General features: G+C 48.7%; 1 protein-coding gene across 12 annotated transcripts in view; it reads left to right on the forward strand.

The window, feature by feature from the left end:
* The first annotated feature begins 399 nt into the window (after positions 1 to 399).
* Positions 400 to 22,322, forward strand: part of MPRIP (myosin phosphatase Rho interacting protein) — a 160,328-nt gene continuing 138,405 nt past the window's right edge. For 11 of the 12 annotated variants that reach the window (XM_073234690.1, XM_037019524.2, XM_037019523.2 and 8 more), the window contains exon 1: positions 400 to 573. In XM_073234690.1, coding sequence (XP_073090791.1) covers positions 451 to 573 — 123 coding nt within the window. In that variant the 5' untranslated portion in view covers positions 400 to 450. The remainder of the gene's footprint in view (positions 574 to 22,322) is intronic. The other variant, XM_037019526.2, reaches the window with a different exon arrangement.

Below are 22,322 nucleotides of genomic sequence, written 5' to 3' on the forward strand. Positions count from 1 at the left end.
CGGGCGGCGACCCGGCGCCTGAGCGGCGGGCGGGAGTTCGAGGAGGCAGCGGGCCCGGGAGGCCGCGTCCATGGGCCCGCGGCAGCCGGGCAGCGGCTGTGCGGGCGGGCGGCCGGGACCGCGCGCTCTGTGAGGGCCCGGGGCGCGGGGCCGGCGCCGAGGTGCCCGGGCGCGCCGTGCAGCTCAGCGCCGTCGTGCGAGGAGAGAGGCCCGGCCCGCATCCCGGCGCTCGCGAGGCCGCCCTGACCGCCGGGGGAGCGCTTTGGCCGCGGCCGGGCCTGCGTCCACCGCCGCCGGCCGGCGGAGGCATGCCGCGGCGCCCGTGCTGAGCCCGGCCTGAGCCCGCCCAAGCCGGCCGTGCATGGTGCCGCCGCACGGCCATCCGCCGTCCGCCATCCGCCGCGGAGCGCGCGCCTGCCGCCGCCGGGCCTGCGCCGCCGCCGCGCGACCATGTCGGCGGCCAAGGAGAACCCGTGCAGGAAATTCCAGGCCAACATCTTCAACAAGAGCAAGTGTCAGAACTGCTTCAAGCCTCGCGAGTCACATCTGCTCAACGATGAGGACTTGACGCAGGTGAGCAGATGGGGGTCCCGGTCCCGGCGTGGCCGCCAACCCCGGGTCCTCTTGCGGCTGCAAGCTCCAGGGCGCACCGACGCCAGGTGTTGCAACGAGCCGGTGGGGCTGGCGAAGGTGCCTCGCGGCGGGGCGCCGGGCTCCTCCCTCAGTTACAACGCCCGTGAGACCACCGTCTGCTAACGGAAAAGGGAGCGGACGTTGCCCAGTTCCGAGGCCGGCGGGGTGGGGTGCATCCGAAGGTTCCTGGGGAAAATAAAAACGGAGCAGAAAAACTAGTGCCCGTGTTGGGGGGGGGGGGTGAGGATGGAGATGGGGGGAGTGTATAGACAGACTCCGGACAAAGGGAAAACCCTCAAGTATGCCGAAAAATAACATCCTTTCCCGTTCCCAAAGCCTTGCCGTGTGATTCATGCTTTTTGGGTGACTCAAAAATGCCTGGTGTTTCTCCGTGGAAACAAATCACTTTGGGGATTGCTTGCTGCCTTGCAGGACCCTCCTCACAGTCTGTTTTAGGACCATAGACTTGTCCACCCAGAATGGTCTGTGTTGGACTAGGGCCTCCCTTCTGATCAGACCCAGCTTTACCTTTTTCTAAATCATTTTCACTGTCTGACTGGAGAGAGGTGAGGGTCCTGAAGTCCGAGGAGGAGGACCATACTCTTGAACTTAAACTGGAGGGCTTTTTGTTGAGGGGAGAACTGGGGGCTCCTCTCCTCACCTTACCCTCCCAGCTCTCTGGTCGCTGGGCAAGAACTGAAGAGACCTGTGGGTCCTCCTGGAAGTAAGGTCACTTCCTCAGCCTTCTGTCACAGGAGGGCTTTGGACTACTTTAACAGCTCCTAAACCTGCATCAGAGTCACAGTCTTTAAAAATACAGAATACTGGGACCCTAGCCATGGAGTGATTTAGGAGATGAGAGAATTAATATTGGTAACAGCTCCCTAAGAAGCTGGTCTGCAACCCTACTGGCCTCTGGGAACCCCTGCCCTCCTTACTGTCCGAGCTCCCAGTGTTCCAAGATTCTCTGGAACACTTGGGAGGGCTTTGAGACATGCAGATTCCTTGGATTTCCTGACCAAGCCTTGTTCTGTCTTCTTGGGATGTGTCTGTGGACCCTCCTTGCCCTCTCCCCAAGTCTCCACCCTCTTCATAGCTCTCTCTATCCCCCCAGTGAGGCCAGGGGAGCTCCCTTTGCATTCCGGTACAGTGGAACCTAGTTGTAGCCACTCCTGCAGAAGAACCCCTTAGATGGTAAACACTGCTTTGAAGTGTATGGGCCTGGCTGCTTTGCATGGTGCTTAAGTGCTCACAGGGTTTGACTTGTTTACACGGCAGACCAGAGTGGGGCGGCAGGGCAGCGGTTATGGCCTGGGATATGGTGCCTTCTGTGGAGGTCAGGTTCCCAACAACCAGGAAGAGACTCCTTTCATCTAAAACCAAAATCTTAACCAAACACTCAGGGCTGCAGAGTCACAGATTGTTAGGACTGGAGGGCCAGGTCAGCTTGGGAAGGGTGGAACAGTTTCTTGGTGTTCTGGGGTGTGGGGTGGGCATTTATGGGAGATTCCCTCTTCTCAGTTGAATGAATGCCTTTTGCTGGGAAGCAGTTTATATGGTGATGAAAGTCCTTCAGGAGCCAGGAGACCTTGCTTCTAGTCTTGGCTGTCACTTTCAGCTGTGTGACCTTGAATAAGTCACTCTGCCTGTATAGTTTGATTTCCTTTTCTGTGAATTGGGAGTAGGGATCCCTGGCTTACCTCTCTCACTAGGCTGTTAGGAACAGCAAGGATTGGTATCCTATAAAACTCTTTTCTCTTACAATTTAAAAAACAAACACAAAAATCACCTACAGAATAGTAAACTTGGATTTAGGAAGTTTCTGGGCTTGGCAGGGTTGTTCTGAGAGTTTCCTGGTTATTCAAAGCAACTGCCAAAATTGGTAAATTGGATATTTATACCTCATAGGGCCTGTTTTCTGATTCCTAAGCTTAGCTAAAAAGTAGAGTAGAATCTGCATATTTGTATTAAATCTGTTACAATTTTAAAAACTGCTGATTAATTGGATTGAGGGGTTATCACAAATTAAAATACTTTATTACTCTTTCACCATATTCACAGTTGAATTGTGGGTCTTGAAACAGGCCTGAGCCCTCCAGGGCAAGAATGGTAGTTTTTGAAATAATTGAGTGGGGTTATTTGTGCCAGGAGAGCTTAGGCCGGCCTTCTGCCTCCTGGGATCTTCAGGAAGAAACTGCTCTTGAAAAGAGGAGGGAGATTTGGGGCTGTTGCCAGCAGCCTTAGCTGCTGCTCTCTGCATCTGGTCCTCCCCCAGCCTCTTACTCTCATCCTTATGGCTCCATTAGAAAACCTCAGCCAATCGGTTCCCATCAGTCTCCCCCAAGTCCCTGCTTCCGGCTGTTCCTCCCTGCCCTGTCAAGGCTGGAGGATAGATCAGTGATCATGAGGCCAGCCACTCATTAAGGCATGCACACATAAGTACTCAAATACACAGTTTAAACTTTTTTTAACCTAAAATATGTGCATATTTCCTCTGCAATATAGTTTTTTTCTGCTTAATGACATGTTTTACAGCTCTTCATGGTATTACATATACCAAAATTGTTTTGCGTATTGTACCACTAGGACTGTACCATAGTTTATTCCTTTATTGATGAACAGTAAGCTTATTTCCAGGTTTTGCTGTTATAAACAGTAAAGCAAACAGCTTTCTAAATGCTTTTGGGTGTGTGTGTTTGCGTGCACAAATGCAAGTATTTCTCTGGGGGCAGATACCTAAAAATAGAATGGCTGGGTTGACATCAAGCACATTACATTTTTTTACAGATATCACCAAATTGCCTTCCAAAAAAGGCTGTGTCATACCATTGCCAGGGTTGGATATTATTGAATGATTTAATTCTTCAATAATTTCCCTGATTACCAGTGAGGTTAACCTCTTCTTTGAATATGTTTTATTCTTTTGTGGATTGCCTGTGCTTGTGTATAGTTTGCCTGCTTTACTATTGAATTATTTTCCTCCCTTTGATATGTGGGAGCTTTCTATAGATACTCTAGGTCAGAAGTCTACAGACTTTTTCTGTAAAAGGCCAGGTAGAAAATATTTAGCCTTATGACCCATATGATCTTTAAAGTGGCAGCTGTGCAACTTGTCATTATAGCTCAAAGCTGCTGTGCAAAGGCACTGTAGACAATTTAAAATAGTGGGTATGGCTGTTTCCAGTAAAACTATATTTACAAAGACAGGCAGAATTTGTTCTGTGAACCACAGTTTGCCAACCCTGCTCTAGATATTAATCTGACACCTGCAGGTATTTTTTCCCAGGGTGCCACTTGTCTTTTAATTTTATGCATTTCTCTTCTTCATATGGTAGTTTTAAATATGAATGCAGTTATATTTCCATGTTTTCCTTTATAGTTTGTAGTTTTAATCTCATGCTTATGCAGCTCTTCTTTCCAAGATTATAAAATAGTCTCTAGTGTTTTCTTACTTCTTTTATAGTTATGTTTATGCTTAGCTTTTTAATTTATCAGATTTGTGTTTTAGGAAAATTCTGGCTAAAGGCAGAAAGAAACTATAATAGATGTTCTTGAAGTACTCCAGGCTAATTACAGTAAAGGTCTTTTCTGGGTCAGTGCTGGCCTGGATGGAAGGAGTCATCAGACACTAGGGGCAGGATATTGGCAGTTGATCAGAGGTGGAGACTGAGGAAACCTGAGTGGAAAAAGGTACCTTTAAACGGAGATTGAGAATAACAGATTTGGTATAAATTTGTGGGGGGTGGTGAGAGGAGTAAAAATTAATATGGTAAGTTTGACTTCATGGCAACACCGACTCAGGCAGTAGGCTTTTAGAGCTGGAGGAGGAGTCAGGCCAGGGTAGGGATTCTGAAGTTGAGGGAGTGAATACAGTTGCTCAGGAGGCTGTGTAGGACGGAATGAGGAGAGGGAGGTGAATCAGATGGGTTGGGTTGGTGGGAGTAGCATGTCTGGAACCCAGGGTTCTTGGCCTCCAAGACCTCTTCCCAGCCTCAGTGTGGGTTTCTGGCATTCCAGGTGGATGTTGCATTGACATATTGTCTCATTCTCCTGCCAGCTTGTGTGACTTTGGGCATCTGCTGTGGAAGGAGTCACTGCATCTGAACCTAAGCGCTAGTCCTAGGTCTACCACTGTTTTATTCTGGGACCTTAGCTGGGTTGTCTTTCGATTTTCCCCCTGGAGAATGAGGTGGTTGGTCTAGATCTCTCCCAGGACCCTTCTGTCCTCCTGTGTCTCCTCTCAGATCTCTTAGTCTAATTCTGCGCTTGCACCCTGCCTGTACTCCACTCCCAGGGCTGCTGGGGCCTTGGGGATGAGAGGCGGGCGGGCCATGCTCTCCTATCTGTGAATCATTCCGTTGATTTTCCTGTTCCTCTGACACTCTTAGAAGTTCCAGGGTTTGAAACTTCTGGATTTGACTTAACCTTTGTCTCAGAAGCAATTTGAAGACTTCATGCCCAGCCCCTCTAGGGGGATGGGTGATTTGTGTGCAGAGTGGTAGATTGTTTAGCAGGTGGTGTGTCAAAAATCCCAGACCTCACAGATGGCCAATAAGCCCATGAAAAAAGATGGTCAGTGTAAGTCATTAGGCAAATACAAATCAAAACCACGGTGTGACATTACTTCATGCTCACTGGGATGGCTATAATAAAAGAGAAAGTAGTTAAGTGTCAGTGAGGATGTGGAGAAATTAGAACCATTGTGTATTGCTCATGGGAATGTAAAATGGTGCAGCCACTGAGGAAAGTGGTTTGGCAGTTCTTCCAAAGAGCTACCATATGACCCAATAATTCCACCCCTGGCATGTACCTAAAAGAATTGAAAACAGGTATTCAAGCAAATAACTTTTATGCGTATGTTCCTAACAGCACTATCCACAGTAGCCATAAAAGCCAAACAGAAACAATCCAAATATCCATCAATGAATGGTTGAGTAGGTTAACAAAGTGTGGTGTAGCCATTCAATTGAGTTATCAGTTATAAGAAAGAGTAAAGTGGCGACACATGCCACAGCATGACTGAACCTTAAAAATGGGATGTTAAGTGAAAGAATGAGACACAGAGGTCACATATTCTATGATTCTGTTTATATGAAATGTCCAGAATAGGTAGATCCAAAGAAACATCCTCACTGACACTTAACTCCTTTCTCTTTTATTATAGCCATCCCAGTGAGCATGAAGTAATGTTACACTGTGCGTGGTTTTGAGTTGCCAGGGTTTTGCGGGAGGGGAGAGCACAGAGTGCCCGCCAATGGGATCGGGGTTCTGTTCTGGGGGCGATGAAATGTTTTAGAACTAGATAGAAATGCTAGTTGCATAACACTGTGTACTAAATGCCACTGATTTGTTCATTTTAAAATGGTTAGTTTTATGTTATGTGACTTTTACCTCAATTAAAAAGATAAATGTGTAAGACAGACACACACACACACACACACTCTCTCTCTCTCTCTCTCTCTCTCTCTCTCTCTCTCTCTCTCTCTCTTTCTCAGCTTGCTTTCTGCTCCGGTGTTGTTGGAATAAACATCAGATTGTTTCTAGAGTCTAGACCAGGGATTGGCCAATTCTTCTTAAAGGTCGGGATAGTAAATATTTTAGGCTTTGTAGGTCAATAGGCAAAATCAAGGTCCTTGTTTATGTAGGTGCTTAAATAACCACTTAGAAATGTAAAAGCCATTCTTGGTCTTGGGGCCTTCAAAAAACAGCTGACAGGCTAAACTGGCCTATAGGGGCATAGCTTGCCAACGCCTGGGTTAGGTCAGCCCAGTCCAGTAGAACTATAATGTGTGCCACAAACATAATTTAAAACTTTCTAGTTTCCACATTAAAAAAGTAAAAAGAAACAGGTGAAATTAATTTTAATTATATTTTAACCTAACGTATTCAGAATAGTATTTCAACATGTAAAGAAATCGTTATGTGTGAATTTTACCTCTGCCACACCTTCCAGTTCACATGTGCCACTTTGTGAGTGCCTAGCACCGCTTGTGGCCTTGCCTGTCATCCTGGGTGGCAGCCTTGCCCTCACCTGGGCCCTTGAGAGCTGTGGGGGAAGTACAAGGTGCAAAGGCTATGCTTGTGGGCTTTTCCTTCTTTGTGGGGTGGCGTGCAGAAAGCCTGCATTTGCAGGATTCCAGGAATGCTGATCCTCTCATTCCTTTGCACTTGTTTATGGGTCCCCCACCCACCTCGTGTCTTTCTGTGAACTTTTGGGGGTTTGTTCTTTGAATGTCACATTCTCTTTGGTGACTCCTTTTAGAATGTTTGAGAGCTCTGGGGCTCTGATCCCCATTCGCCCTCCAGAGGCGGAGGAGGAGGGTGCTGGCCAGGGCAGAGTGGGGAGTGAGTGAGAGCCTGGCTGCGGGCTGGCGACTGCATTCTGACACAGCCCTTTGTATGCTGAGTGTTTTGCGGCTGTATTCTAGTTGCTTTTTTCCCTGTGTTCTAGCCTGCTACTTGACCTTTCCCTCTGAGCTCCTTTTCCCTTGCCACATAAAATGACTATAATCAAAGACCTATGTTCTGTTCTTGGCACAGATGTGCAGGATGACCCAGGAAGGTCGTGCTCTGAGTTTTGGTTTCCCGCTTACAAAGTGGGTGCCTACATCCTGCTCACAGGGAGTGCTGCACTAATGGAATGCGTGGAGGGGCCGGGCAGGCCTGTAGAGGCTACTGAACCCCCTTTGTGGTAATTAACACTCTGGCAAGCAAGCTGAGGGCCTCTTCCGTGGGGAAAGCCGTTGTTTGGCCTACTGCTGATTACTAGGACCTTGATGCTGGTTAGCTGAAATAAATTTGACTCGGAATGTTTATCTTTAGATTGTTCCCAAGCTGCCATTATGTCTTGAAAGAGAGGATAGAGCATCGCAATCAGGGAAAAGAGAGGGGACGGAAGTACCGTCCTGTCAGCAGCGTCTCACCCTATAGGGGGCAGGAGGCCCAGGGAGAGCTCACGACGCTAATCTGGAAGCATTTAACCTGAGAATACAGGCTTTTCTTTTATCCTTGGAAACTCTTGTCTGTAACTCACTTTCCTAACCGAAATGACACAGTTGGACCAGATCATGGGTTTTGAAACTTTCATTAAATCGTGGAGCCTTTTACTCAAAGGAATCTTGTATGGAAATACCATGTATGAAACAAAAACAACATGGTTCTGGGCAACATGGGGTTGGAGCCTGGAACTCTCTGCCACCTCTGCCTCCCACCCATGGAATCTCCAGTAATCCCTGTGGGCTCTCAGAGACAAGTCTGAAAACTGTGCCCTAGATTTTGTGGCTCTTCCAGTTTTAGCAGTTGAGGGTCCTGTGAGACCGACTATGGCAGCCTGACAGCTATGCTGGGACGGACCCTGAGTGCACAGCGACACCGCTCCTGTCTTACTTTCACTTCCTTTGGGGACTGGAGAGCCAGTGGGTTGATTTGCCGGCATTTTGTCTCTGGAGACTGGGTCTGGTGTCTTTCAAACCATAACCATTTCCTGGTTCCTTAGTCAGGGTCATCCTAGTTCACAAGAAACCACAGCCTAGGTTTGCCTGGGGCCTATAACCCTTCCAGTCCTTCCTCCCCTCTTGCTCAGCTTGGCATCTGCATGCTGTGCTGGATGGTGGCCTGCCCTGGGCTCTGGGGCAGCTTGCAGTGAGGGTGAGTGGATGGCCTTGAATCCTCCCGAGCCTCCATTGCACTGAATCATGTGTCACATACCATTATCTCATTCCACCGCTGGCAGCTGGGGGGTGATTGTGGCTGGTGGCAGCATGGCTACTGGTGGAAGAGGGGACAGGGAGTTTCAGAGAGGTCATTGAGCTGCCAAGCACTGGGGCTGTCATACAGAACTCACTTTCACACGGTCCCCACGCGAGGCTAGGAGCTAGTCCTTTCTCCCCTTGGGAAAGCCGTTCTGACTTGTTAAGTTGGTATTGTTTCTGTGGGAGGCTAGGGTATTGCAAACTAAGTCAAAGCTGTTTAATGGACTTCTAATTCCTAGCCCCAGGAGGAGTAGCCTGCAGGGCCTGCTGTTAAACAGGTGAGGGATTGTCCCCAGTTAGCCGGTGGAGCTGCTGAGACACAGGGTGGTTCAGTGACCTGCCCTGGTCACAGGAAGGCCAGTGTGGGTTTTTCCAAGGTTCTGTTTGGTCTCCCTGTGTCTGAATAGCAAGTGTTAACCTTTGCTATCAGGAACAGGGCCTTGCCCTGATTTAGATTCTTTAATTGTGGGGATGCATGGGTGGAGGGCAGTGGTACAGGATATTTTGCAGGTCACTGTGCAGGTCCTAAAATCTCCTCAGCCTCAGGGTGTCCTATGTTCCCCAGACAGGCTGCTTGTGGTGGTGGCCACACCTTTGGCTCAACCCTGGACCGTAAGCACTGTTTCTCCCCCTGAGGATTTCAGAATCAGGAAATAGCTGTGACTTCCATCTCTGTATGTACTTTTACATACAGAGCACTGGTTTTAACAGGCGGACCAGGGAGGCTCCATGGTGTGTGGATGCAATCTTGTATCTCCCATTAGCCCTGGCCCGTAGCTTAAAGGGGCCAGGGGAGAGGGAGCAGCTGCTGAGAGTCCCGGTTGAATCAGAGAAAGAGTCCAAGTCTCCTGGGTTGCTGGACAACACACTCAGAGCCTCTCTACCAAGGGGCTGCTGAGCCGCCTGGGGTGGGGGGCCTCAGGGCTCGGTGCCATCGGGGCATTCGTTTGTCTTTTGCTTGGGGACCCACTCTGACCTAGAAATCTAACATAGTCCCACTTTTCATTTAAACGTGCTCAGGCAAGGTTGAGAATGGGGGCTTTCAGCTCAGATTTGGGTTCACATCCTGGCTCCATTTTTGATGCTGATGAGCAGGTTCTTCAGAGTTTGATGAAACCTACATCCTTGGGTGCCTGTGAGGAAGGTGGAAGACACAAACGACAGCAAGTGCCTGATCTGTAAATGCTGGGGTGCATGGTGGTTGCTCAGTAAATGGGGCTCACTTTGCAAGCACTGGCTCAGGACCCACTTTATGATTTTGTGGGATGGTTGACACTCAGTCTCTGTTTCTGTGTACCCCAAGGCCCCCAGAACAAAAGCCCAGGCTGCCTTCTCTCCTGCTGAGCTGCGAGGTACCACCCTAGCGACTTCCTCACATTAGCCTGCAGGGACTGGAAGGGCATACATAGTCAGTTTGCTCATGTGGGTTTAATTTTCAGAACATGTTCAAGTGTAAAGATTTAACCAGGTTTTAAGAATTTTTAGAGGGTAGGTAGTGAAAAGGCAAGGTGCCATCAGCCCGAGTTAAGACTTTCCATGGGAGGGCGTAGGCTGCTCCAGAGGGCAGCCACCCCTGAACTCCTCCAAGTGCATGTCCTCTTTCAGAAGTCACTTTGCATGGAAGTGTCCGAGTGGCCATCAGCAAGGTGGAAGAGGATTTAAAAAGGCATTTATCTTGCTGGGAGCACTTGTCTGGGAACCAGACTCCTCGTGCTTCAGAGCCTGGGTAAAATGGCCAGAGGAGGGTAGAGAGCAGCCCTGGTCTGGTACCAAATCACTGGGCTGGGGCAGGATAGCTGTCCAGGGTGTATCCTGGCCCTTTGGTCACCAGCATTGCTCCTGGCAGGTGGGTCCTTCCAGCCTCCTCCTGTCTTGCCCCCCAGCCCATACAAATTGCACATTCATCCAGGGAGTGGAGCCTTCTATAGGATTTTACAAATAGAAGTGGCTCCTTGTGAGAGTCTATGAGCAAGCTCTTCTAATAGGCAGATGCCATTTCTCTATGTTAACTCAGTCCCCACATCTCCCTTCCTGCCTTGAACCCTATGAGCTGAGGGGTCCTCTTCCTTGGGGTAGGGGGTGGGAAGGGGTTGGGTCAGCTAGCGTGGCCATGCAGCCTTCTACAGTGTGGAGGGGATCCTATACTTAAATCGAAGGAGCATTTGATGGGCTCTGGGATTATGTATTGTGGTGGTGGTGATCTTCATAGCTAACAGCCGTTGCTGTGTGCCAGGCTGCTATTAATTCATTTATATTCATAGCAGCCTTACAAAGTAGAGAGATAAGAACACTGAGATGGAAAGAGGTCTTGTGCCCAAGGGCAATAATACAGTAAGTAGTAGAGGTGGGACGCAAACCCTGACAGTCTGAATCTGGACCCCCCTTCCACGGTTTCCCATGCTAGCTCAAGTAGGGGCAGGTGGGCATTCAGACATTAGATCTCTGGCCGTGTGTGGCCCTTAGCCCCTAGTCCAGGAGCCAGGGGCTGCCCTGTCGGCAGGGTGTGTGTGTGCAGGGAAGGGTGGGATTGGAGAATGAGGTTTATGCTGAACTCATTTAGGTTTCCTTTCTCTTTTCCTTCCCATCACACTCCCCTGACCTACCTGTTTCTTAATGGGAAGCACTGCTTTTTGAAGGACAAGGTGTGACTTTTTCATGCAAAACTGTTGCCCCAGAAATTTGTACCTATGCATTTGCTAGCATTCCTCCCTTTACCACAAAGTTGCCATGTTCCAAAAATCTTGCGCCCGTGGGCCCCTTGTCAGAACCAAACAGAGAAGAAGCTTTTTAAAATGTCACTTTCCCCCTCTTCCTCCAGCTGCTGCAGTCCAGGGAGGCCCTGAGCATGGGCAGGGCTGCAGGGCATGTGTGAGGGCAGCTGAGTGGCGGGGGGAGTGGGGTGGGGGGGCGTGAGAAGGCAGCGTGGAGAGCCGGCCATCAGCTGCGTTCCTTTGCCCTCCGTGCCTGAGCTCCAGGTATGGGTTTTGTTTTGTGTTTTGAGATGAAATTCGTATAACATAAAATTAACCATTTTAAACTGCACAATTCGGTTGCATTGAGTACATTCATAATATTGTGTAAACACCACCACTCTGTAGTTTAAAACATTTCATCACCCTAAAGCATACCCTGTAACTATTAGCAGTTTCTCCCTACTCCCCACCCCCGTCCTCAGCAGCCACCAATTTGCTTTCCATCCCTCTGGGTTTACCTGTTCTGAAATTTCATCAAAGTGGAATCATACAGTATACCTTTTGTGTGCTTCTTGCAATTAGCATCTGCCAGAGTTTGTCCTTGTGGTACATGAATCAGTACTCCATTGCTTTTTTATGGCTGAATAACATTCCATTGTGTGGGAATAGTACATTTGTTTATTCATCTGTATGTGATGTTTCGGCTATTTCCACCTTTTGGATGTTGTGAATAGTGCTGCTGTGAACAGTCGTGTATATGTTTTTGTTTGAACACCTACTTGCGGCTCTGGGCAGAGACCTAGCATTGGAATTGCTGGGTCTTGGGGTGACTCTGTTAGTGAGCCGTGCTTTGAATCAGCACATCAGCACTTCAGACTGCTGGTGAGAGGAAGTGGAGAAGGTGTTGCCCAAAGCCTGTTGCTGCCCATTTGGAGGAGTCCAGGCTGGAGAATTGGGTTGCAGGGCAGCCATCAGGGGTGCAGGTGCTGTGTGTGGCTCTGAGGTAGTGGTTGAGGGGGTCCTGCTCACCCCCAGGGGTGGCTGAACCACCGTGAGCTTCAGTCCCTCCTTCTTTTCCTGTTTGTCTAACCTGGAGATCAGCTGAGCTGCCAGCAGGAGCTAAGTTGGGACTTTAATATTGCTGGGAGGAGAGAGGGGCACTGAGGGGGAGTTGAAGGCCAGACAGTATAGGGAGACACTGGTGCACTCCAGAGTGAGAGCTGCTGGTAGGGAGCCCCTGAAGGAATCGTGGGGTCAGTTGGAGGGAAAAGATCTTATCTGGCTGTTCACTATTCTTTTACTAGGTTTCAAACTTCATTTCTTTTGCAGTGGAACACAGAGCCCCTTGAAACAGAACATGGAACTAAGGTCTGGAGGTGAGGAGGTGGGATGGTGTCACTGAGACAACCCCCACAGAGCCCCGGGCCCCACCCACTCTGCAGTGGCCTCTGAGGCAGGCCTCCAGGCTTCTTCACTGTTTGAAAACCTTTAATTTGCTTTAATTCTTGCATTAATATTTTTTAATAGAATGAAATACGTGATGTATACAAAAGCACACAAATAGGACATATATGCACAACATATCTCCTGTGTTCCTCTGATGCTCCAGGTGCTTGGTTTCTGGTGCTTCGGCCTCTCTTAGTGGCTGGGATCCAGGGGAGGGGACCGTCAAGCAGGTGTTGGCTCTGCCAAGTCCTGCCCCTGACCCAGGCCTTCTCTCCACAGTAGATGTCACCTTGTTAAGGCGAAGGTGTCCCTGCCTGACTGTGTGCAGGAGTTTGTTTCATTTCCAGATGGACTGTGATGCAGCCATTGGAGGCAAGTCTGGTGCGAGATGAGGCCTTTTAAGGTAGTGCTGTTGAGGAGAAGGGACTCCAGAAGAAACGTGGAGATGGATTGAATGCTCGTTTGTGTTTGGATTGACAGAGAGCCAGGGAACTGTGACCAGCCCCTGTGACACTGGGAGCAGGGCACCAGAGAAGCAGGGTGTTGTGGGGCAGGACATGCTAGTCACTGATCCGTGGACTTCTGGGGTGCGGTGGGGCAGCTAGCTAGGTTAGTGAGGCTCCAACTTTTTGTTCTTGATTATTGAGGCCCTCAGAGGGCTTCTGTTTATGTGGATTATAGTCCATGGTATTTACTACTATGTTAGAAATTAAAACTGAGAAAAAATTTTAACTTATTAATTCATTAAAAAATAAAACCAGTTACATGTTCACATAAATAATAGATGTATTCTGAAAAACAACTTTTCTAAAACAAAAGAATTGTGCTGTGAAGAGCCACATTATGTTCCTTTTTGCAAGTCTGTGGCGTCTGTCATAATGAAGCTATATCCTGTCTTCTGCACTTGGAGAGTTTCAACATCAAGTCATGTAGCCTCCAGAAAGAAAGCCCTCTATACACTAGCGGAAGAATGAGAGTGAAAAAGGCAAATGACAGCTTGTATTTGTGTAAAAAAGTTTTGTGTCACAGACTGATAGGGTTTCAGGGATTGCCACACTTTGAGAACCACGGGTGTAGCTCAACTTGGGCCCAACACTTGAAGGCGCCAAATGCCTTGAGGGGAGTGGCAGAGAGGATGCCGGTCATGACAGAGCTGGTGCAGGTACAGTATCTGAGCAGAGGGCAGCAGGGGGCCAACATGGACAAGCGCCTGCTCTCTCTGGCAGCCAGCACATTGCCGGACGTACCCCTGCCACCAAGGACTCTCTGAGGAAGGAATGGAGTGTGGGTATGGTACATGGCATGTGGTAGGGACTGGGAGTGGGGAGGGCTAGGTTTTACTCTCCTGGCTGCACAGACAGGGCTGGAGAAGGAGGTTCCTTTGTTTTTGCATCCCACCACCATGCTCTGTAGCTCTCAGAAGGGAGGTATCAGAGATGACTGGCTTGTTTTAGGATGGGACTGTAACAGCAGTGGGGCTGCTTGCCCATGAGGATGGGACTGGAGCAGCAGACTGGGCAGGCAGTTCTTAGCCGCTGACTTGCTTTGTGGCCACAGGGCAAAACGACCTCAGCCTTCTCATCTCTTCACTTTGTGGTGCCTGGTAATCTCCAAGAGCCCATCCTGACTTCAGCCGTGGAGCGTGGTGTTTGGACACAGGAGTTGGAGGCATGGTGGTGGCCTGGTGGGGTTCCTCCTTTCCCTGGACATGCAGGGCTCCTGGCGTGTGTCAGTCAGGGTGGAGAAGATCCTGACTCCTCAGCCCAGCAGTGATGGCCGAGTCTACCTTCAGAGCACATGGGTGGGCAGGGAGGGTGTGTGTGTGCAGGGGAATCTTGGAGGCCGCCAGCAGACTCAAATGACACAATTGGCATCTTTTTTTCTTTTTTAAAGAAGCTTGGATCAACCCTCAGAATTTTCCTCAGAGGAGGAAGGTTACCTCTTCTCTATGGGATTAAAGTGCTCCTCAAGCAGGTCCTGCCCCTGGGATTTGGTAGGTGGACAGGAATTTCAGTATTTTTAATGTTAAATGAGAGATTTATCCCCATCAACTCAGACCTTTTTGTTATGACTGTATATTTTATAGCATAGAAAATATTTCCCTGCCCCTTTCTTCTCTGCTCGCCACTCTTCCTTTTCTGTGTGGAAGGGCTTTCTGGGAAGGCCTGGGTAAGTTTCCTTTGAGAGGTTTGCAGCTTGAACTTGGCCTGTGTAGCCGGGCTGCCTGCCCACTGTCAGCTTACCAGGAGCCTCTCAGGATCCCCCTTCCAGCACCCCTTCAACCCTTTTTCCTTTATTAGCTTTTGAGGAGATAATTGTCTGGACTTCACATTGATAGGTGGTGTTTACTTCTTTGGTCTCTCTTAAAGGAGGTTTTAAAACAGTCACACTTGTACATGAATATTCATAGCTGCTAAATGGTAGAAACACCCCATGTCTATCAACAGACAGTGGATAGACAACAGGTGGTATAGCCATGCTGTGGACTATTACTTGACCATAAAAAGAATGAGATACTGACACATTCTACTACATGGGTGAACCTTGAAAACATCATGCTGAGTGAAAAAAGCCAGTCACAAAAGACTGCAAGTTATCCAATTCCATCCATATGAAATGTCCGGAACAGGCAAATCTAAAGAGACAGAAAGTAGATTAGTGTTTACTGGGGTGAGGAGGTTGGGGATGGAGGGTTTAGGGAATGATAGCAAAAAAGCACAGGGTCTCTTTTTGGGCCAAGGAAAATGTTCTAAAATTGATTGTAGTCGTGGATGGAGTACAAACCATTGAACTGTACTCATTTTTAAATGGGTGAGTTGTGTGGTATGTGAATTATATCTCAAGAATACCCCAGGACAGTTACTACCCTACCTCGTTTTTGGTTTGTGCTCATAATTTACATTTTGCTAGACCATTATTTGACATCTTCAGTTCTCCATCTTCCTGTCATTTTGTTTGATGTTTGTTACCCACATGTAACTAACACCACACATTCTACCTGCATTCTTTCTCTGGGCATGGCGGTGGCGCGCCTTCTCACACATGTGCATGTGCATACGTGTGCACGCTCGCACACACACATAGTGTGGGCTCTGCGTGGTCTGGCGTCCAGCAGCAGTGTAGAAGTGTTCTGTGCTGAGAGCACCGGTATCAGATAACATTCAGAGCTCAGGTCATTGTTTCACTAAGTATTTATTGTCTTTGCCTCCCTCCTCTGCTGCTTCTGATTCAGCCAAAGCGGGGGACTGTGCAGATTGTCTCGAGGTTAGGGGCCTCCACAATTGTTCTGGAGAAGTGGGCCCAGAAGGTGCAGGCCTCATGGAGTTCCTGGGACGTGCTCTCCGCTGTTTGAAGTCCTCCCTCATAAAATAGTGCCCACAGAGCGGCACTGAGTGTAGGACTGTGTGGTCTCCTCTGGAGGAAAGCTCGACTGTCTGCACGTGCCAGTCCACCTCACTGTGGCTCAGTGTATCAGCTTGCAGCAGCTTACGTTCCCTGACTCCGATTTCTGAAGTTGGTCCTTTGCTCACTCCTTACAGAAGTCTCTCCCAGACCCTCCTTCCTCTCTGCTCACTGGTGTCAGGCTCCTTCCCCTTCAGTCTACTTTGTGTCCTCTGTCTAGCTGTGCGTATTCTCGGTGGCTTTGCTGTCTTTGCGTTGATGGCCTTGCATCCTGGTCTTTGGCAGCAAAGGTCAACAAACTGTGCATCTCTTCTGAGGTCTGGGCTGCATGTCCTCGTGTAATTAGTAGGGTCCCCACTCATTCCCCAAGGTAAACCAGTTTGGATGATAAATTATAGGGTTAGCTTAGTTAATGAAGCTCTGCTTTCTCTGGGGTGGGGTAGAGGTGGGAACCTATGCTCACACTCCTGTCTTTGCACAGGTAGGAAAGATTCCTTCTACCAGAGAAGAGCCCCATGTCTCTGTCAGCTCCTGGAGCGCCTGAACTATCCATGGTGCCTAGCCGTGTTGGATGGGCAGCTCCATGGAAGGGTGGTTTCTGGTTGGTTCATTCTGTAGTGATGAACTCCTTACTGGGGCCACACACAGGCCCTAGGCCTGCAAGGGTGACTCAGGGAGGCCCTCAGGGGTATTCTGGTCAGGACTAGACCCTCCCAGAATGCCCCACTTGGGAACATGCTTACTGCTGGGCTTGCACCAGCCTTTACCTCTGGGAGTGGCTCACTGATGTGGAGGGTGTTATGTGGTTAAGGGCTGGATATGGGGCCAGACTGCCCAGGCTCACACCTGCTGAGGCAGGTCCCTTAATCTCTCTGTGCACTCCGGTTTCCCCATATGGAAGGTGGGGCTCCACGAAGTGCCTGGAGCAGGGATTGCCCTTGGAAACTGGGGGAGTTAGCTCTGGTGACAGCGGGAAGCAGGGAGATGTGACTAAGAGAGGAAACCAGTGGGTATCTTTGTGGACTCGCCAGCATGCTCACTGAGATTGAGTGTGTGTCCTCTAGGTCACATACCTGTTTCTTTCCTGCCAGCTGTGAGAATTTCTTTCCTGCCAGCTGTGAGAAGGCCAGTCTTTCCCTGCACACACAGCCCTTGGTCCTGAACATACTGCATCACTTGCAGTGGCTGCAGCCCGGCTATGACTGTCTTTATGTTGGCTGACTGTTCTCAGCTGACTTTGGAGGTGGACGATAGGCTGTGAAAAGCTCATGCTGGCAGGTGGTGCCCACATTGACTGCATTTTGTGTCCAGAACTGAATATCTATGAAGCAGCAGGAAGGGCTCAAGACCCCATGGATGAGTCTTAGGAGTTCTAACATGGTTGGTCTTTGCAGCATTATGGAGACAAGCTTGTGTGTGGTCTCTTAAGGAGTCTACAGTGAAGGCCAGTGCTGGTTGGCCCAGACAGGTTTGTTTTAAAGAGAAGCTCACTTTTCTGGAGGCTGTGGCCCTACTGGGCACGGTCAGAGGCATGTGGGCACATGATTCCACTGCCAAGCTTCCCTCTATGGCGTTCTTGGACTTAGAGCTATCTGTTCCTCTTGCCGTCTCTCTGAGTGGCCACAGGACAGAGTGAGGTCTGGGCAGGGGTACGGCCTGAGACTGACTTTTAACACGTGCTCACATCTCCTTTTACTGACTTACATCTAAGAGTCCCAGAAAGGACAGGCAGCCTTGAAATCTCCCATGATTTACAAACTTATAAAGATGGCCAGGCTGGTGCCATTCAGGCATCATTCCTCCTTTTAGAATTGAAATACAGAAAATATTAAAGAACCCTTTTGCGAGGATTATGGAAGCGTTTCCAGTGAAACTCTTGGGAAAAAAAGAGGGGCAAGGAACCAACCTCAAAACCATAGAAGATAATTAGTTGCAATATACACACATTCTACCCATGCATCTTTCAGTGAACCCTCTATCCAAGGGTCACTTTCCCCCCACTTCGTGAGCCTCTATCTAAGGGCCACAGCTTGAGTGCAGCTCCCCAGCCCCACCTTTGGCCCAAGAAACCTGCCCCAGGAATCTCCCCCAGAGCTGGGGTACTGGCCCCCAAGGGTGTGGACCCTTCTTCAGAACTCTGCGGGACTTTTCCTTTTGAAGAACTTTGATGGGGACAGTCACTGTGCTTGGAATTGGGGCATTCAGCCTGGTGTGAAGGGTTTGCATGCTCTGTGACACCCTCAGTCAGGAGCTTGGGGGTCCTTCTGGGCTGGCCTCGGACACTGTGCAATCCTATCTGTCATACTGTCCTGGGACCCCAACTCCCTACCTCCTCTTTGGGGCTCAGTCCCCGAACACTGCCAGCCCCAGCTGCACCCCCGTTTGGTTTGAGCACCAGTGTGTGCGGGGCCCATGCTGGTGCTGGGATGTGTGTCCCTGAATCTGAGTCATCAATTGTTCAGTGATTCAGGGTGTGTTTGTGTCTGATGTAGCTATTTAAAAGTGGTAAGGAAAGAAGGGTATGTGCATTTTTCTGTTGTAGATGATGAAATTGCACAGAGATAATGTCTTGCCATGGGCCACATGATGACTAAGTCATGGAACCAGAACTTGAACTTGGGCCTTCTGATTCCCAGGCTGGGGTCTTTATGCTAACCACCTGGAGTTGTTAGGTCATGCCACTGCGGGGGAGTAGATTATAGGGGTTCCCTAACCGCCCCTACTGCTTGTGCTGCCAGGAACAAGCAAGCCTCCCCGCCACTCAGCCCTTTTGGGAAGACATTGTCACTGTATCACAAATCATGCTCATGGTCAGGCAAACAGCTTCCCTCCGCTTTAAAAAACAGTATCACTAAGTGCTATATAGTAGCATTACTTTACAAAACATGATGAAAACAAAGCAACCCCAGGACTTGCTCACAACCCAACAGTCAGCACAATAGCTATTTTCTTATTGACACTAATTCCTTATGCATTGTGTGATCATAGACCATGTTTCCACATTCTACCCTGGCTGCTGTTCGCTAGACTGAGCCCCTTGGTGGGGGACTGTGTGTGCTTCCTGTTTTTATCTCTGATGCCTCCAGTGGTTGCAGCTGCAGAGGAGCTCCTGGGGAAATTCTGCTGAACATCTCCAGAGGGTGCTGGTCACCCAGCGGACAGAGCCAGCAGAGCCTCCTGGCTGGGACTCCTGTGGGTACATGCTTTATGGGTTTTCTTGAATTCTCACAGCTATTTATAATTAACATCTGTGTAATGTTTTAGTGAGTTGATTTAGCCATTTCCTTGTCAAACTGAGTTCCTCCTAAATCATGAGTGGAACTCTGCGTCTCTCTGTTACTTCTTGAGGCTCAGTTTCTGGCTGTGTAGCTGCTGTGGCGGGAAGTGGCAGGCTCTCCCTGAGAGGACCAGGCTCCCCACACCGCCGTCCTTTGGCTTTGTCGGCATGGTTATGTGACAGGGTGGGCTCAGAGGAGGGAGACTGCAGCATGTCTGCGTGCTCTTCAGCACACTGGCTGTCCCCTGGTGTTGGACTGACCAGTACCTACTGGTGACCTGGCAGCTCGGCAAATGAAAGTTGGGAGTTGGGGGTGTGGTCCTAGCTCATCTAGGTCTTAGCTGGGAAGGCCTTGCCAATGATGCCCAGAGAACACTTAGGGAACAATTCACTTCTCAGCCTTGTGGTAGTGACTAATAAATGTGTCCATTGATTCATCCACTTGGTTTCTCAGTCACCATGGCCCTGTGTTGTGCTGTGCACTTTGTTAGATGGGCCTGTCTACAGGAGCAGAGAGGGAGCATAGCTGGCTGGGGGTCTGGGAGCCTGGAGGGTGAGCTGGGAGTTGCTAGCAGGATGGGGTGAAGAGCCATCCACACAGAGACCTGCTTGTGCATAAGCCCAGAGGCTTGAACCATTTTTCTTTCCCCTGGGAGGGAGAGCTCAGAGATGGGGGAGGTGGTAGTGTCCTGGATTCATGGCGGCAACAGCTGCAGTAAGTTCTCAGTGAACATCTGGCTCTGGGTCTCTTCCTGTACTTGAAGGGGGTGTGAAATTTTCAGGAGGCCCATGTAGGGGACAGTGAGTCACCCTATTCCATGGAGTGGAGTTATTATTTGTATGTGGAAGGTAAGCTTTGGAAGGAGAAGTGACATCTGACTGTAGAGGGCCTTGAGCATGATGGGGCATTCCCAGGGGGGCAGGAGGGTGGGACCCACATTTTCACATAGAGTTTTGAGTACTTCCTCTTTGGTGCCATGTCCTGTACTGTATATAACTGCCTTTCTCAGCAGCACATGCACACTGAGGATGGGTGAATCTGAGGGGACAGGAAAAGCATGGTTAACCACCTGTTAGAAATCTGTCACTGACTTCCCATCCTTTTGAGCCTCAGACAGGGCGCATGTTGCTCAGAGCCAGTGTGCAGCGTTTGGATACCTCAGAGCGGGTTGTGATTGGTTGGCTGTGTCCAGAGGCCTGTGTTCCTGGGAAGTGTCAATGTGGCTGCTTGACAGTGCTGTGTAGAGCTCCTTCCCCTGCCTGCTGTCCACCCACTTGGCCTGCTTTGAGACAGCTGGGCTCTCTCCGAGCAACCCAGATCTGTCCAAGTTGATGGTGAGGAGGAAAGGGGACCGGCCCCAGAGGCTGTAAGTGTGTGTGTGAACTCCACAAGAAGCTCATGCTGGGGAGCTGAGGGCCATGGAGGGCCAGCCTTGCTTGGGGAAGACCCCATGGACTATAGAGGCCCTGGCAGCTGGAGCTTCTGGCAGGCCCACTTTCAGTGTTAACCTGTGTGGGTGGAGGGAGTATTCAGAAAGTAACAGTTTTAGTGTTATTTTTTTTAAATTAGTCTTGTTACACATGCTAATCGTAATGCCCCCTTTCTTTCTCCCCACCCTTATCCCTCCCTTCCCACCCATCCTCCCCAGTTCCTTTCCCTTTGGTAACTGTTAGTCCATTCCTGGATTCTGTGATTCTGTGCTGTTTTGTTCCTTCAGTTTTTTCTTTGTTCTTATACTCCACAGATGAGTGAAATCATTTGATACTTGTCTTTCTCTGCCTGGCTTATTTCACTGAAAATAATACCCTCAAGTTCCATCCATGTTGTTGCAAATGTTAGGATTTGTTTTCTTCTTATGGCTGAATAATATTCCATTGTGTATATGTACCACATCTTCTTTATCCATTCATCTGCTGATGGACACTTAGGTTGCTTCCATTTCTCGGCTGTTGTAAATAGTGCTGCGATAAACATAGGGGTGCATATGTCTTTTCAAACTGGGCTGCTGCATTCTTAGGGTAAATTCCTAGAAGTGGAATTCCTGGGGCAAATGGTATTTCTAGTTTTAGTTTTCTAAGGAACCTCCATACTGCTTTCCACAATGGTTGAACTAATTTACATTCCCACCAGCAGTGTAGGAGGGTTCACCTTTCTCCACATCCCCTCCAACATTTGTTGTTGTTTGTCTTTTGGATGTTGGCGAGCCTTACTGGTGTGAGGTGATATCTCATTGTGGTTTTAATTTGCATTTCTCTGATGATTAGCGATGTGGAGCATCTTTTCATGTGCCTGTTGGCCATCTGAATTTCTTCTTTGGAGAAGTGTCTGTTCAGCTTCTCTGCCCATTTAAAAAATTTAATTATTTGCTTTTTGTTTGAGGTGTGTGAGCTCTTTATATATTTTGGATGTCAACCCTTATTGGATATGTCATTTTTGAATAATTCTCCCATACTGTAGGATGTCTTTTTGTTCTACCAATGGTGTCCTTTGCTGTACAGAATGTTTTTAGCTTGATATAGTCCCACTTGTTCATTTTTGCTTTTGTTTCCCTTGCCCGTGGAGATATGTTCATGAAGAAGTTGCTCATGTTAATGTCCAAGAAATTTTTGCCTATGTTTTTTTCTAAGAGTTTTATGGTTTCATGACTTCCATTGAGGTCTTTGATCCATTTTGAGTTTACATTTGTGTATGGGCTTAGACAATAATCCAGTTTCATTCTCTTACATGTAGGTGTACAGTTTTGCCAACACCAGCTGTTGAAGAGGCTGTCATTTCCCCATTGTATGTCTATGGCTCCTTTATCATATATTAATTGACCATGTATACTTGGGTTAATATCTGGACTCTCTATTCTGTTCAACTGGTCTATCCTCTTTTCTAATGTAAGCATTTTAATGCTGTAGTGTTCCCTCTCAGGACTGCTTAGTTGTGTTCCACAAGTTTTGGTATGTTTTTTTTTTCCAGCTTCCTTTGAAGTTCCTCTTTACCCATGGATTATTTAGGAATGTATTGTTTAGTTTCCAAATGTTTGGAGATTTTCCTAATATCTTTCTCTTATTGATGTCTAGTTTGGTTTCATGGTGCTCAGAGAACATACTCTGTTGATCTCAATTTTTTAT

Source organism: Manis javanica, chromosome 4 (genome assembly GCF_040802235.1).
Source record: "Manis javanica isolate MJ-LG chromosome 4, MJ_LKY, whole genome shotgun sequence".
Taxonomy (NCBI): domain Eukaryota; kingdom Metazoa; phylum Chordata; class Mammalia; order Pholidota; family Manidae; genus Manis; species Manis javanica.